This window comes from Scatophagus argus, chromosome 4 (assembly GCF_020382885.2).
Source record: "Scatophagus argus isolate fScaArg1 chromosome 4, fScaArg1.pri, whole genome shotgun sequence".
In the NCBI taxonomy this organism is placed as follows: Eukaryota; Metazoa; Chordata; class Actinopteri; family Scatophagidae; genus Scatophagus; species Scatophagus argus.
The window spans coordinates 15,854,057-15,870,502 of NC_058496.1; the positions used below are offsets into that span (position 1 = coordinate 15,854,057).

Consider the following 16,446-nt stretch of genomic DNA (forward strand, 5'->3'; position numbering starts at 1 on the left):
ATGCTGGCCTGTTGACGTGGCTGCAGTTTAAGACTCAGACATTATCAGTGACGTCTCACTCTGTGAATGTGTGTTTCATAGGGAAAGTTTTCACACTGGAGTGACAACCCACACGGGATTCACACTGACATGAAACTGCACCAAGTAATAATGTAAGATGAATTTTTACTCTCTATTTCCACTGCAACTTCAAAACCAGAGTTACGACATTTTTGGGAAAGAGAAATTTAAAAAAAATACGCAGGGAGGTTTTTAAGAGCTTTTTTATGTGGCACAGACACAGCCAATAATGACATTGAAAAAAAAGTTTGTTCTACTATGTACATACAACAAAATATGACTTTTCTCATTGCACTATACTGCATTCTCATTTGCACTATACCACACTACCTCACCTCAGCCACTTTAGACCTTGTCTGTTTCTTTCTTCTTCTACATCATCTGTGCCTTTGACTGTGAGCTTATGTCTTTTTACTGGTTGGCCAACTGGTTGGCTTGTTAACAGATCTGAAGGGTCTCGGTGCAAAATAAGATCAGAAACCCATCCCAAAGCCGAAACCATGGAGCTTTAAGTCTCACTTTATTCCTCTATAAAAACATGGAAAAGGTATTCTTTAAAAGGATGATCAAATTTCATGAGACACGGTTTCTAGAAAGAAAAAAGAGAGTTTTGTGATAAAAATCACCACAACCCTCTAAGATGACAACTAGAATTCTTTTTCCAAAGGTGGAGAACAAAAACTTTAACATGATTTTTAACTTTTGTTATAAAACTGTGGGCTCATTGTTTCCATGTTTCCATGACATCTGACTCGATCCTTTTTCACCGTGACCCAGAATGACAGCACAATAGTTTTCTTCACAGTACTGTAGCACTTTGTTGCGGCCCTTCTCGTGTGACTTATTTCACCAATTTCACACTCTGTCCACATCTGAAATGTATTTTCAGCTTTTATGTCCCAACATTACTGTAATTCCTCAAAGGTGTATGTGCATGTGCATACAAACTCCCAGAGAAAGACACTGAAACACAGCAGTCACACATACAAAAAGCCTTTTACCTGATACAACTGCCTCTAGGTTTTGTAGTTTCTCCCCTCTTGGTGCAGAATTACATGTTTCTTTGTTTCTCCTCCCCATTATATCCCTCCAGTATCAGTCAAAGCTTTTGTTTGAGCTAAAATCTCTAAAATGACAGTGACACTTATTTTAAACACTGTGCTTTATTGACACTGTACATCCGCTTTGGTTGATTTCCTTTTTTTCTACAATAAAACTACAACACATTGCAATGAAAATAATGAAACTAATACACACATTACGTGCTGTTGCAGATTCAAGACATTTTGCATGCAGTGAACATAAATTTCAATGAATTACATTTACTGCAGTTTTCCAAAAATCTCTTCTGTAGGTATTAAAGAAAAACAATTTGCCATTTTGGGAAATACTCAATTGGCTGGCAAGCTTAGCTTCGCATAAGGATTTTAACGATTTCGTTTGTGTATAGATTAAACAAATCACGTCATTAACTTGCTGATTAGAGAGCTTTAAAAGTGCTGGTTGGCAGATTTTAGTGTATTTCCCAAAAATGACCAATGGCTTCTTTAAATTAAACCGAGGCTGAAGTGTGAGAGCTCATTGTTGATCTTAAAACAGTTGTTATGGAAACTAATGATTTCCTGGTGTTTTGCATTTTGAGCAAAAGAACAAACAAAGATTGGGCAAGATTGTGAAGTGTGATTAAAAGCCCAAGCAAAGCTAGTGAGTGGACCTTTATTTAATTTTTTTTTTTCTCAGATCATATGAGGTTGTTTTTCAGTCCTCCTTACTTTATTATTATATATTGTTGTAAAAGACAAATATAGATCAGGTTAATTTTTTTTATTTTGGCAAGCATAACAAAACACGAAAATAAGAGAAACATCAAACAAGAGGGTGAGCATTGATCCACAGCCAGCAGGCACTTTGGGTTCAAGACATGTTATTGCTCCTCCTCTGCACAAACTTTGGCTCATTTTTTGCGCTCTTCAATCTGCTCCACCTCGCTGGACTCATCTACCACCTTTCCATTGATCATAGTCTGGGTAACGACTTTAACAATCTTCCTGGTCCTTACGTCAGGGTCTTCTGTAGCACAGAATTAAACCAGGGTTAGCCACATTAAACACTGAAAACATTATCAACAATCAGCTAATGTCTGCACGAGTATTATTTTGCCATATTGAGGCTATGAGGTGGCACTGAAATATCATATTTTATTTCTTTTTGTCCAAAAGAATCCTCAGATGAACCCTGATGTCTATAAACTGACCACAGCATGCTTGTATGTGAACCAATTTTATGCAAAAGATCCTAAAGGGAAAATAGAAGAGAAATATTGTCAGTGAATGTCTGTTTTTCACTCTTATCAGATCCTGTGCGAGTCTCAAGTAAAGTGATACCTGAAGCCAGAATTTCATGTGGGCAAAAGGGAGAGTCTGCAAAACTTAGGAAAGGATCGGCTACTCCTCTACAAGAAGGGTTCATTTGTAAAAGCAGAAATCAGAACAATCAAACTGATCTTGGTTTATTCATTTTATCAACAACGATAACAATACGAGAGTAGATATATGAGATCGATATTAGGAACTGTAGCATAAAAGAAAATAATGAGCCAGTAGCTATACAAAAATCAAAGCGTATCAAAGGAGCGTATCAAATATCTGATCCTTTCCTTTTGTTTAGCAGACTCTCAATTTTTGCCCACATGAAATTTTGATCTGGGGTACGGCCAGATCTATGCCCACGCAGGATCTGATAAGAGTGAAAAAAACAGCAGTGAGTGAATGATGATGACTCAGTATTTGACTCAGACTTGTATTTTCTGAACAAGCCAGTGGTGACCAGCTAATCAACAGTTTTCTAAGTGACATCCTGCAAGTATTGCCACATGACCATGTGAAAAAAGTGTAGAGAGGCCTTAATGCAAAAAAACAAAACAAAACTAATGACATTAATGGTCATTCAATGGTTCTCAGTAAATAAAATGACCTACTTTTAGGAGGAGGAGGTGTTTCTTTCACCCTGCAGGAAAAACAAAGATGACAAGTTATTCCAAGAGAAAAAAATACCAAGCACGTAATAATAGTTTTAAGAAATACGGCTATTCTCTGTTTTGCTGACTGTTAGATATGAGGATTGATACCGTGCTGCTTAGCTTAGCTTGAGCTCTGTCTACAGATTAATCCATACAAAAACAGAAGAATAAAAACCAAGTACATCAAACAAGATGTAATGTGCTGATAGGGAGCTTTACAAGGTGTGGTTATATTACTGTTTGCAGGTTTGAATAATAATGCCCAGCCCTCACTTACATTTCTTCTCCTTCCAGCAGCCTCCGGTACGTGGCAATCTCCATCTCCAGGTTCTGTTTGATGCGCAGCAGCTGTTCATAGTCGGTTTTGTTGCGTTGCATGTCCAAACGCAGCTGAGACAACTCGTCCTCCAGATGGGTCAGTGTGGCCTGAAGACGGTCCATCTCCACAGAGTACTTGTGCCCAGTCTCTCCCAGGTTTCCCTCTAACACACCTACCTGTTAGCAGAACATGCAACTAAATGTTCAGCAAGAGTAGATAACAATATAAAATAATGTACAGTGAAGCCTATATTTTGTTAACTGTGTAACATATGTGTTTAAGCTGCTCTATGTGAAAAATTATTGACAAAAGTACTGGGACACAACTCTTTGTTATTGAATTCAGGTGTGGTATGGGGCTGTTTTTCATGGGTTGGGCTGGGCCTCTTACTTCCAGTGAAAGGACATTTTAATGCTTACCAAGACATTTTGGACAATGCTATGCTTTCAACTTTGTGGGAACAGTCTCAGTTTGGAGAAGGCCCTTTTCTATTCCAGCATGACTGTGACCCAGTGTGTAAAGACATGGCTGGATGAGTTTGGTGTGGAAGAACTTGACTGGCACACACAGAGCCCTGACCTCAACCCTACTGAACCTTTGAGATGAACTGGAATGCAGCCTGTGAGCCAGGACTTTTAGTCCAACGTCCGTGTCTCACGGATATATAAATCACAAAAAGATATAAATTTGTAATAAGAAGCCCTTTTCAAAACAGAGTGTCAAAATACTTTACAGCAAACGTGTATTCACACAACCAGCAAACACGACGTGACATTAACATTCATGTTTCAGACCAGTTAACGAATTTAAGTCCAATATTTACTCCACTTTTAGCTTTTGTTTGGCCTCCACTGACCAAAAAAAAATCTTTCTCTTTAGCTGTTGCTACTCTGTGTTCATCAGCCAGTTGCAAACTGTATACATCTGTTGTTTTGGTGTTGAATTCTCATGACAGGCATAAAGCGATGAGCTGAAAGATGGTAAAATGCTCCACAGAGGTTAGAGGAACTTGGTGAAAATCAGTGACTCGCATTATATTACACATAGTCATTTGATGCATTGCATGAGAATATTCCAAAGAGCAGCTTTCAGTGCCCTTTTAAAGGTAAACACTGATGTGGATTAAAGGTTAAAGGCTTTTAGGTTCCCTGTGGAGTTTTTACTACCAAATATTGCTTTGCATATTTACCCACTGAGCTCATACGTTCACGACCCCTCACCACTCAACCAAAGATATTAGAGCCTGTCAGCTTGACAATATCTCTGCATTCAATACTGTGGACTCACTCTTAGGCAAACATTCATAAGCTATATTTGCCAGTGAACACCTCTATACGCTCTATGATCTGTGTTCTCATGTAGCAGAAATACAGACAAAACATTTGCTTTTTTGACTCTTTGTCTTGTCACACTGATTGATTGTTGTAGCAGAATGAAATCGTTGGGTACTCTGTACCTTTAGTATCTCTCTGTTGACAAGGAGAAAGCAGCTGTTATGTATAGATGGGTCTCATATGTGTGCAGTGTAAAGAACTGAAGAGGTGAAGACAGGGTTGAGCTCCAAAGAAGGAGAGGAATTATAGTTAACATGAAACCTTCATCCCTGGGGAATTCAGTGGTCACTTAGCGGAGATTTACAGGTTCAGACGACACCCCTGCACCATGTGTTTATTCAGTACTGTACCTGCTTTCGAAGACTGTCAAGTTCGACCTCCAGAGCCTGCAGGAAACGTCGCCTCTCACTGAGCTCACTCTGGGCACAGCGCAAAGCCTCATTGCTTTCTTTGACCTCAGACTGCACGGCTTCTAACTGTAGACACACATTCCAATAATATATAATATGATTTTATGTACAATAAAATCAAAAATGTATTGTAAAATCATCCGTTCAGTGACTGACCTTCTTGAGGTACCAGGCCTCGGCCTCCTCTTTGTTCTTGCGAGCGATACCCTCATACTGGACCCTCAGCTCAGCCATGATGGCACCCAGATCGGGACCTTGAGCCGCGTCCACCTCCACGTTCACCTGCTCGTTGGCCAGACGTGCCTTCAGAGAACTCATCTCCTGCGATCATTTGAAGAAGAGCAAGGCCGTGTTAAACATGTTTCTGTCTCACACAATAAGTGCTGAAAGCCTGGATGTTGCAGAGCATTTTGCTTGCTTGGAGCAGCAGTGTCTGTTAACATTTATAAAGTATTCAGGCCTTTTACATAAGTAAGTAATTCTTTTGTTGCAATGAGGATTAAAATCAGTTTGTTTAAAAAATGTTTTAGAAATTTCAGTAGTTTGAAAATAATTTTAAAAAAATATATATTTTCTACGATGTCACAGTAGACCACAATAAGTGGATCAGTGGTTAGAGTGTCGGACCCGTAACCGGTGGATCGCTGGTTCGATTCCCCGTCCTGGTGTCCATGGCTGAGGTACCCTTGAGCAAGGTACCTAACCCCCACGCGGTCGCCCACTGCCCTGGGTTTGCTGTGTGTGTGTGCACGTCACTTGGGTGGGTTAAATGCAGAGAACAAATTTCGTTGGAGTGAGTTCCCTCCAATGACAAAATATGTCACTTTACTTTACTTTATAAGAACATAAAACTCTTGTAGACAAATTACTGGGTTTCCCTTTAATGTCACACACTCACTTTCTAATTTTCTGTTGAATATTTAACGAGCTAACCTGTTTGTAACAGTCCTGTGTTCGGTTCAGTTAAAACTGTGTCACAGTAATCTGAATTTTTAAACCAGTCTACATCATTAACAATAGACAATATTAATATATGACATTACAGCTGCAGTTTTGAAGTTCAAGTTTTCTAATGTGTTTGAATGTATGCCAAACTGTGTGTGTGTGTGTGTGTGAGTGTGTGTTTTAGCAATTATTTAGTAATTATTTACCAGCTGCCATTTTAGTATACAGGGAGGTTCAGTCTACATCCTGGACACCACACCTTACTGTCTAAACACACAAACCCTGTGGCTGGATGGGCTCTAGCACTCCTGTCATGGGTGTTGTCTTGATGTCTTGATGGACTGTGACTACAAGGAAAAAAGTGTGCCTCTACAGTTAACATCATCATGTTTTGAATACTAAAAACTGTTAAACCTTGACTGAGCCAGCAAACTGGAATTTATTACAACTTTTTGGATGACTCCTGAGGTGTAGGAAGCTGCTGTTCATGTAGCTCAGAGAACCCACCGTGCTTTAAAGATGAGCTACACTGAAGCAATACTGCACTTGACAACTTGTAAAGTGATTATCTTGGTGAGTAAACACTCACTGGTCATTTCTGACGTGGCCTTCACTTTGACAAGGATCTCACCTCATCGTGATTTTTCTTGAGGAAGTAGAGCTCCTCCTTAAGGCTGTCCAGGTCTCCTCGCAAAGTGGCGATGATCTGGTCGTGATCAGACTTTGCCCTCCTCAGAGCCTGACAGTCCCGCTCTACTGACTGGCACAAGGTGGCCTCTGCCTCCCATCTGCAGAAAAAACACAACAAAGAATTAAAACAAGAGGAAAGGAGCACATCAGCAGACATGTGCAATGCTGGCTTCTGTTTGGGCCTCTCATGTATCGTCATCACATTCCAGTCACAGTTGTGCATCAGTGTTTAAAATGTTGACTATTATAGGGTCTCGAGAGTACCTTCTACCTTCAAGTACCTTGTGGAGTAAACGTACTTTCTTACTTTGCATAATTGATAATAAGACACAAGAGGGTAGCGCGACACATGCAAACAAGCACAGGATGTATGAAATTCCAGACTGGATGCTTACTTCTGAAAAATGCCCTGCAAAGATCTGCATGAAATGTACACATGCACTTTGCTGCCAATACCATAAATCACAACCAACTGATGTATTTCTCCATCACATCAGGCCATAGAACATTCAACACACTGTCAAAAACACCAGCAGTGGGTGTATCCTGACTCCACCATCTTTTCCTTCAGCTTTATCTTGCCAACTCCTGACTGTTCAGAAACGGGTGTGGTCTCTCTGACCTTCACGGTCTATCACATCCTGCTCTCACTGATGCACAGTTTTTCTCTGCTGCAGATGCCTGAGCACCGTGGGAATGGGGCTCTTATTTCACAGCCTGACATAAAGGTCATTTATTCACGTTGCTTTGCAGTCTGACGCTCCCGTGCGAACACTCACAGGCAAGCAAAAGAAAGGAACTTCTGTGCGACACTCACTTGACCCTGAAGTCATCGGCTGCCAGCTTGGCGTTATCAATCTCCAGCATGATCCGGGCGTTCTCCAGTGTCTTCTTTCTCACCTGAGGGCCGAACATGGGGAAAAGTTCAGTGTGATTTGGGAAATTATGTGGTTTATATACTGTCACTGTACTGTTGTACTATTGTCATTACTAAAGCACAACACGTTGAACATTCAAATGTAGCTGTTTGTGCTCCTTTTCTCATCACTGCCTTCAGCTAAGTATCGCAATAACAAAATGGACTACTTAATCTAAGACAAGTTTTTCTTTATCTCTTGTGTCAATATTTCCAAATGTCATTTTACTGCCTTCAGAGTTTCGAAGTACTGACTTTAAATGGTTAATGTTGATTTAATGTTGACTTTCTATCAAACTAAAATTTACATTTCTGCTTTAACAAATAATCCTGAACTTATTCCTTGTATCTGAACTCAGTGCTATAAGGTAGTGCATGAGCATCCCAACATGATCAGGTGCATAGACAAAAAGATGAAAGCCATGTCAAGAGAAAAAGTCGCCAGCTCACTGAAAAGATGTCCAAAGAGATAACATTGCATCTATCCCATATTCAACAAGTGACTAAGAAGGTTTATACATAGATGTTATCTGATTTAAAAAACATTTGTAACATGAAAGTCAGAAATATCAATTCCGTTTCAATCACTGTTCTGCAATCAAATCCAGAAAATCTTTTTAAATCTGATCCATTCATCACTGACCTCCTGTCCGATGGCATGTGCCTGGGCCATCATACCCTCGATGTCATGCCCTTTTGGCGCCCTCTCCAGCATGAGCTGCTTGATCTTCACCTCCAGTTCAGTGTTGGACCTCTCCAGAGAGCGCACCTTGTCCAGGTAGTTAGCCAGCCGGTCGTTCAGGCCCTGCATAGTCTCCTTCTCACTGGCGGTGACACCGAGGCCATTGAAGGAGAGACTGGAGCCCAGTATGTTGAGGCCATTGCCCATTGAGACTGAGCGGGACAAAGGCAGTGTGCTGACGGACACCGGAGGCTTGGAGCGAATGCTGCGTCCGCTGTCCCTCACGGACATGCTGGAGAAGGATGGCTGGCGTACAGAGTAGCTGCGCACAGACACGGTGGAGGCCATAGTGTCCACTGCAGAAGATTCACGGTTTTATTAGTGCTCTTATGAGGCTACACGTCTGCTTATCTTCAAACACAGAGAACACAAAGGACCAGCAGTATAATTTTGTGATTATGAACAAGACCAAATCACAAACCTTTACGTATGCATTTGTTTGGTTAAGGACACTGAAAGTTTCTAACGAACAGTTTGGGTTGAACAGGAAAAAAGGTTAAGAAAACATCCAACCAAATCCAAAAAGTTAGGTCAACTGAAAGAAAAAGTATCCTGTGTGGTCATTCTGTGTCTCTGAAGTCAATTTGTGTCTCTCTGTAGTAATTTTAGGACTCTTTGTGGGTGTTAAGAGTCTTGTGGTCACTTTGTATTTCTAACAAGAAATGTTAACATTCACTTTAAACTGAGGCTCAGTAGGGCCATTCAGTAACATCCATCTCCCAAGACAGTGACTTGGTTGATGACGGCTAAATTCCATGTACTAAATAACAAACATCATGCTTCTGTTCTTGTTGGTTGACTATTTAAAAAGTACGCAAAACAATAAGCACCCTTTATACAAATGTTTTTCAAGTAACTTCTTTAACTGCGGCAGACAGATAGAGCTGCTTTAAATCTGCTTCCTCTATTTCATAAACTTTCATGAGAGGTAAAAACAAAAGAACAAAATACTTACATGGAACTCAGTTCTTCAGTAGGTCTTCTCTTGTGCTGCTTGATCAGGTTTCTGATGGTGTGAGTGATTGTTGTTGCTGCACCAGATTTCACAGGTGAGCTTGGCTGCAGAGGCATGACTCTTTGTAGTGGGTGGAGCCACTGGTGGAGCATCCAATCCCACAGCAACAAATAGAAGGATGCAACCTGACACCAGGGCTAAAAGCATAAAAACTAAAATAACTGTGGTGCACGTAAAATAAACTATCCAGTGTCGATGCAGTTTGTTATCTGCAGCGTCACAGCAGCTGTTATTTGGCACTTGGTTTATTTCATGTAACTATAAAACTAAACCAACATCTGCTCTAAAATAATTTGATAACAGGAGCAAAACATACATTTTTAATACAGAAAGGTTTTGTTTTTTACTTGTTTATTACTAAAAATATATTTTTTAATATTTTGTACTGTAGGTGATGGAGGTGCTCGAATGGTGGTAAAAATAGTAGTAATAGTAATGTAATCTGAATATCAGAGCAAAGAAAATACTGAAATTCAGAAACAGTCATGGAAGAAGAGCTATAACTGACCTCGCGTCACCAGCATCACACAGACTGACTTTCAAAGCTATATTTGGCCTCATATTTCCATACTGTCACATCAAACCCCTCAGGTCTTTGTCAGACCTGTGCAGTGAAATTTAAAGGACAAACCAGTGTTGCTAGCGGCCTGGAAGCCAGGGCCGTGTTATCGCCACAGTGATCCCATTGAGTGAGCACACAATGCACTCAAAGAAACGTGAGGAGAAGGCTTCACCTGAGGATGGCCCGACGGGATGGGGAGAAACGGGAGGAAGCAGGAACAATGCAGGGGCAGAAAGAAAAGAAAATGAAGACCCCTGAGAAATGAGGGCCGTAGGTTTGGCTGAACTGGAAACCTGGTTTATATTCACACACAGGCAGACAGAAACAGATACTCACACACTTTTTTTGTACAGTTGACAAGTGTCAACTATCTCTCAGCTCTGTTATAGAGTATGTAATCTCCTGTTATTGTAATGTAAAAAGTCTCTGGTGAATATTATTTTCTTTGTAAGATCAGATCACCAAGTGACACTGACCTGGTTTGGTGTCTTACATGCCTCTCACTCCACCCCTGCCCTGTCCACACACACACACAGACACACACAAACATGTGAACACACAATCATAAAAAGCACTAAAAATGAGAAAGAAATACCCTCCAAGCTGGTGAGATTCCTTACACGATCAAATGGAGGCATTAACAGAAAATAAAGGAGATGTAATATTAGTGTTGTGATCTGGTTGTTCAGATTTGTTGTTACATTCAGATGGATGCAGGTGAAGCACTTACCTGTATATGTAGCTGCATCAAGTTTCACAATCCACCCTGTTAAAATGCAGCGTGGATGTACCGCCACCTTGTGGGTTCAAAAATATACTACATCATCTAGCCTGAAACGTTTAAAGCTCACCAGGAACACAAACATACTTCAAACAACTCTTGTTTCAGTGTTTGGATTAAAATTTTCCAAAGTGATTACAGCAACATGACTACCTCAAACACTGTTTATATTTAAAATAGACGTTTTCCACATCACATCAGACATGAAAAAGCATGGTGTGACCAGTGATGTTAAAGGTTTCATTCCATTCAGGCCACACAAAGTCAGGATGCTGCTAATGGGCATGTTGGCTTACTGAAAAGACTCTGCAGCACTAAATGGAATGTAACCTAAATTACTTTAATAATTAAATACATATTTACCTGCTAATGAGACTACTGTGAAAAGATCTGCTCCATCTTGTAGAATTCTCCATAGCACTGGTTTGGTCTCTACCAACAAAACAAAGTTTAGCTGATCTATGTTTTTGACTGACATGATAGTCACAGTTCATTTACTGCAAAACCCAAACAAGCAATTATGTCTGTAGAGCTGTAGAACTGGATAGTAATTATTGTGATCCCTTTTCACATTACAAAGAGTTCTTTGATTTAACATTATTATTATTTAACCAGGGTTAGTTGAACATGTAGCATATCTTAAGCACACTTTAAGCACTTTAATTTCACAAACCTTTATTATGCTACTTCAACATACGTAAAAACCGTTCAAGGATGCTTTCAGAAAGTGTACTTTTTCATCTGACAAAAAAACTGCTTACTGTTTTTTGTCTGTTATGAAGAGTAGACTGAGCATCAGGCCACTGTTCACTGTTGATCCATTCCCTTGTCCTAGTCTTAACATTTAAACAGCCATTGGTAGCTCATTGCCCCAGTCCCCATAGGATAATGTGTCCTGAACTAAATGGAAGCCGTTGAATGTAGAGGTCAAAACATTTTATCCAGAATACAGAAACATATTCTTGACTGACTTTGAGTTTTACTGGTTTATTAAATGAAGCAGCCAACTGATTAGACATGTCCTAGAGAATCTTGTTTTTACAGTTTCTCAGTCAGTACAGATATTTTCAGATGCTTTTATCCAAATCGGCTCACAGAATGAGTAATAACAAGTTTCAGTACAATAGAATTAGACTAAAGCAATAAGAGCTAAAACATAATTAAAAAATCCTTAAGTAAAAGAGCAAGAGTGGAAAGCAGAAGAACATGAAAGAGTGAAGGGGTGCAGTTGGAAGAGATGAGTTTTCGTTTGCTTTTTAAAGGAAGAGGGGGATGCCCCTGCTCTTACTGTGGCTGGTAGGCTGTTCCACCAGCGTGGAACATTGTAGGAGAAAAGTCTGGCTTGGGCTTGGGAGTGCCTTGCGCGAAGGGATGGCAGAGCCAGACGACGTTCATTTGCTGAACGTAGAACCCGAGAAGAGTTGTAAGCCAATTTGTATGACCAATTTCTAGCAAGATAATTTTGTTCTGTCTGCTAAAATAAAAGTTATTTTATAGTGAATAATTTATTATTCTATTTATTTAATAAGAATGAATACAGCATGTATGCTCTGGGTTCAGTGATTCCCAGTATTTCCATATGCTGAAGTGCCACCATCTGTTCCTAACAGGTAGCAGACAGGCATTTGCTGGCCGTTTTTTGCCTCCAACATGCCTCAGGAGAGTGATTTAGATCCTGCTCCAGCTTCCTATGTCAAAAAGAAGTGCTGTGATTTTTCAAAAGCTGCTGTCACCCCCCCCCCCCCCATCCCCACAAAATAAACACATTCTGGGAACCTGCTGTGGAGTGCCGTGTTTATTTTTGCATAATGCACGGTTGGCCGTCAGCCTGGATGAAATGAATCATATGTTTCAGGCATATTTTCTTTGCTTTTCATCAGCCATCCTCCCGCTCTCATGTGCTACTGTAAGAGTCATAGTTTACACATGAAAAAAAGTCTCTTTATTTCTCAGAATTTCTCTATTGCACACTGGGCACCAACCCGCAGTCCAGAGTCAAATAAATTTGTTTTGCTTTGTTTTGGCTTTGTTTGGAAACTCGATACAGAATCCAGTTGTGTAGAGCTTTTATAGACGAGGTTAAATGGTAGGCCTGTGCAATATCCACATTTAAGCTAAACAGCCTCAGCCACAAAGTAAATTCACTGCGGTCCAGTTTGCCTACAGAAAAGGACGTTTCACCTAAAAAAGTTCACTCGTGTCGTGTTAACACTCGCACTGCTGTTTGTTGACGTGGTCCTGCTCTGAAGCCTCATATTGTCCAGTTTTGAACAACAAATTTAGTCAGCCTGAGAGGAACTCAAATTGCTGGTTTTCTCATGTGTCACCAAACAGCTGATGGATGACACTATTCCTACATTTAGATATGATGCTTTAAGTGCTTCCAGACATAGGCTAAGCAGCTGTTGTTGGAGGAAAACTCACAATGCATTTTGAAACTGAAAGGCACGTTCACCCACTTGAGAACAAGCCTGAAAACCACAGAAAACAAAATGTAACTTTATATGAGGCAAGTTAAGTTTAAAACTAATTAGAAGCTAAACTAAACACTGTTCTGTGCGCCTTGAGTTTCCTCTTTAAAGATGGTTGTGTTCATAAGTCCTTTGTCCAAGATTTTGAATTATCTCAATGTAACCAAACCCCTCCCCCTGAGAGATTTAGAGTCCTCCAGTTTAAGATTCATAGTAATTTCTTTAAAGATGGGTTCTTGGTTTCAGACAAAGGTGGACAAAAGCAGTCTTCTCATTTCCAACCTTTAACCATTGATTTGTTGGCTTTATGTCATTAGTGGATTTTAGCTCAGCTGAAGTGAGCTGGTCCAATCCAGCTTTACTGACAGAAATGGAATACAAGCAGAGCTGTGTAGTAAAAGATCACATGTAAGCAGGAAGATGTAATCAGATTACAAAAAATTAGCAAATATAATGACCCCAAATTACATTTTGAAAATGTGTAATTGGATTATAGTTACATTGTCAAGGACTTTATGATTACATTTTTGATTATGTCTTTAAAATATGACCATACTAAAATAATAAACTTTTAAACTAAATAACTTTTGAAATTAAAATTAATATGTTAAACATATTCTTTTGTATATCAAAGTAGGTTACTCCTCTCAGGTTGTTAGTTTTGTTAATGGTGACCTTTTGCTTTTAATGATTAGAATGAAGTTTGAAAATGAGTTGAAAATAGAAAATGAACATTTTGAGTACATGCTCCTCCTAATAAGTGCTCCATGTTAGCTTAGAGTGTTTGTAAAGAATACTGGCAGACAACATATTGGAACCCGAGAGGTTTCAAAGTAAACCTTCCTTTTTTAAAAATGTAGTTTGGTCCCACAATGTGAATTAAAATTGTTTAAGCGACCAATGTTCTGCACCCTGCGGTGAAACTGGAGCCAGGAAAGGAGCTGACAGAGTCTGGAAATGCCCCATTTAGCAGAGTGTGAATAGACTCAGAGATGAAAACATGTTTCCTTTGTAGTTCTGGGATGAGGTCTTGATTCCACATTGGTGAAAAACACAAGCAAACTGCACCATGTCGTCCCAGCTCTGGAACTGTCTTCCTGGTAAAGGTGACTATAAGCTCAAGCTCATGTATAACCCATATTATTATTACATGCATTACATATCTTTACCAACTTATGTTGTAGCTCTTCTGCGTGCCGTGAGACTCGATAGGAAAGAGACCCTGATAGATTCGCTCTCTCCCAGACCCTGCACTTTTTCAACACCAGGTCTAACTGATCTTGATCACTGCTGGTGGAAGCTATGCACTAAAGTAACTTGTCACTGACCTCACACACAAAGACTTAATAAATTAGAGAATACAGATTAACTAGATTGAGTAATGTAAATTAATATATAATTAGAATATATATTATTTATGATATAATTATAAGAAATTAGAAGAACCTAAAGAAGAAAAATTCCTTCACAGGAAGCAGAACTAGCAGGGGCTTCTGTGGTTTTCATACTGGCTCAGGACCATGGAGCAGCGGTGTGGTTATCTGGTGCCAGAGCTGAGCAGTCAAGGGAGTGGGTCGGGCTGGTCCTGTCCTGGATATTGCAGCCAGAGAAGCCCAGGCCAGCAAGATGATTAGTGTGAGCAGCAGCTACACTTGAGAACTACAAGATGAGCTTGTCCTTCTCTCTGACTGCATCTTGCAGATGAGTGATGTCGTTCTTCAACCACACATAACCATTGTTAGAAAGCTGCACAAATGCCAATGTCAGAACAACATTGCACAAGAGTCATCCAGATCACTAAAAAGTCTGTAACCCTACATATTAATATAGTTATGCTCCTTGTTTGCTTTGAAGGAACCACTATTAGCTGGGCATGCTAAGCTGCACAGGCTGCTGTTCACTGTTTGACTTGTGGAAAGTTTTGACTGACCTCAAGTTACAGTTGCTATTACGGGGGAAGTTCATTTGGATGAAGTTAATAAGTGAATGGTTAAATTTAGTACAAAAGAAAAAGGGACACAGGACCTCTGGGGGTATTTTGTGGTCACCAGCATTGGAATGTCGGGCCCTTTGGGTCCGATGAATTGAAGATGGGGCCTCCAAATGGGAGGTCTCACCTGGTGGGAGGGTGGATTAGGCTTATTCCAGTGCATCCCATGACATAAACATGTGATCACTTCACCTGTCTGTGGTGTTAATGTCGCTGATTGGTATAAGCAACATAAATAAAGCTTTGAAAGGGCCCTGTTTTTTGCAAAGTGAAAAATATGCTGCAGCCTCACTGTAGTATTTTTTTCCCATGCAGGAACAGTGAATCCAAAATGTGTATATTGTCTATATGTGCTTATATTTGCATCTCTTTGTACATAGTCAGTTTCTTGGTACACTAAGATTATATTGCAATAAGATCTTTGTAAAATGTAGGCCTATTATCCAAAATTTATGAGTTTAAACTGAGACATTATCATGCTCATCAGCCATTCAGATACTTTGCATGGCTCCATCAGTGCAGTTGAATAATATCCTCAAGTGAAGCAGGGAAAAAAAAAATTAGAAGACCCCGCCAGCATATGGCAACATCTGAAATAAACTTGAGGAGGAGGAGGAGGGTGCTGATGAAGATGGCCCATGTTGCAATCTTCCATAGAGGTTTTGTTGACTGTTGTGCAGGGGAGAGCTCATCAGCGTGAAGGAGAGAAATGTGAATACGCTGAGACGAGGGGCACTGCAGTGTATCTGCTCATTAGGCGGGCGAAGCTGTAATTCACAGAGCGAGCAGCTCTGCAATCAGAGACCTATTCATTAGCATGGGGGGCCCGCTTTCATCTGTAACCACTTAAGGCTGCCAATCACAGAGGCGGACGCATGACATGATGACAAAACGGGGCGGCTTAAACGCTCAGGGATGCTTGTGCATGGAGAGAGACATGCCCAAAAGCTGCCTTAAGAGCTCATATCTGAGAGGAACTTTAATGGGAAAGAAATATGCGTTTTTCCAGTGTAGTGCTGGCAGGTGGCCCAAACTGTGTCAGCCTGATAATCATCTCTCTGCTCAGCATGAAGACAGCTTTTGTTCTCAGATTTTGCACAGAGGAGCATCGCTTTCCTAAACAGGTTTCTTCCTGGATTGAATTGATTGAAAGTGAATGATTGGAAAAAAGTTTGACTTGAAGGTAAAGTTT

General features: G+C 40.2%; 1 protein-coding gene across 4 annotated transcripts; it reads right to left on the reverse strand.

Annotated features, from left to right (window-relative positions):
* Window positions 1–1,207: 1,207 nt before the first annotated feature.
* Window positions 1,208–11,055, reverse strand: krt1-c5 (keratin, type 1, gene c5). Of its 4 annotated transcripts, XM_046385462.1 has the most exons (11): window positions 10,743–11,055; window positions 10,489–10,528; window positions 9,391–9,587; window positions 8,337–8,731; window positions 7,595–7,677; window positions 6,719–6,875; window positions 5,299–5,463; window positions 5,083–5,208; window positions 3,357–3,574; window positions 3,038–3,066; window positions 1,208–2,130 (listed from the first exon to the last, which is right to left on the reverse strand). In XM_046385462.1, the coding sequence occupies exons 4-11, from the start codon at window positions 8,721–8,723 to the stop codon at window positions 2,015–2,017; spliced, it is 1,281 nt and encodes a 426-aa protein (XP_046241418.1). In that variant the 5' UTR covers window positions 8,724–8,731; window positions 9,391–9,587; window positions 10,489–10,528; window positions 10,743–11,055; the 3' UTR covers window positions 1,208–2,014. The 4 variants fall into 4 exon arrangements, with proteins under 4 accessions (XP_046241418.1, XP_046241417.1, XP_046241420.1 ...); XM_046385461.1 differs by lacking the exons at window positions 10,489–10,528; window positions 10,743–11,055 and adding an exon at window positions 10,185–10,460; XM_046385464.1 differs by lacking the exons at window positions 10,489–10,528; window positions 10,743–11,055 and adding an exon at window positions 10,082–10,460.
* Window positions 11,056–16,446: the final 5,391 nt, after the last annotated feature.

Coding starts and splice junctions, on each gene's coding strand:
- krt1-c5 (XM_046385462.1), bottom strand. CDS start 8,723: ATGGCCTCCACCGTGTCTGTGCGCAGCTACTCTGTACGCCAGCCATCC. Junction 6,876..7,594: donor GCCGATGACTTCAGGGTCAA/GTGAGTGTCGCA, acceptor TTTTTTCTGCAG/ATGGGAGGCAGAGGCCACCT. Junction 3,067..3,356: donor CTGCTGGAAGGAGAAGAAAT/GTAAGTGAGGGC, acceptor TTTTTCCTGCAG/GGTGAAAGAAACACCTCCTC.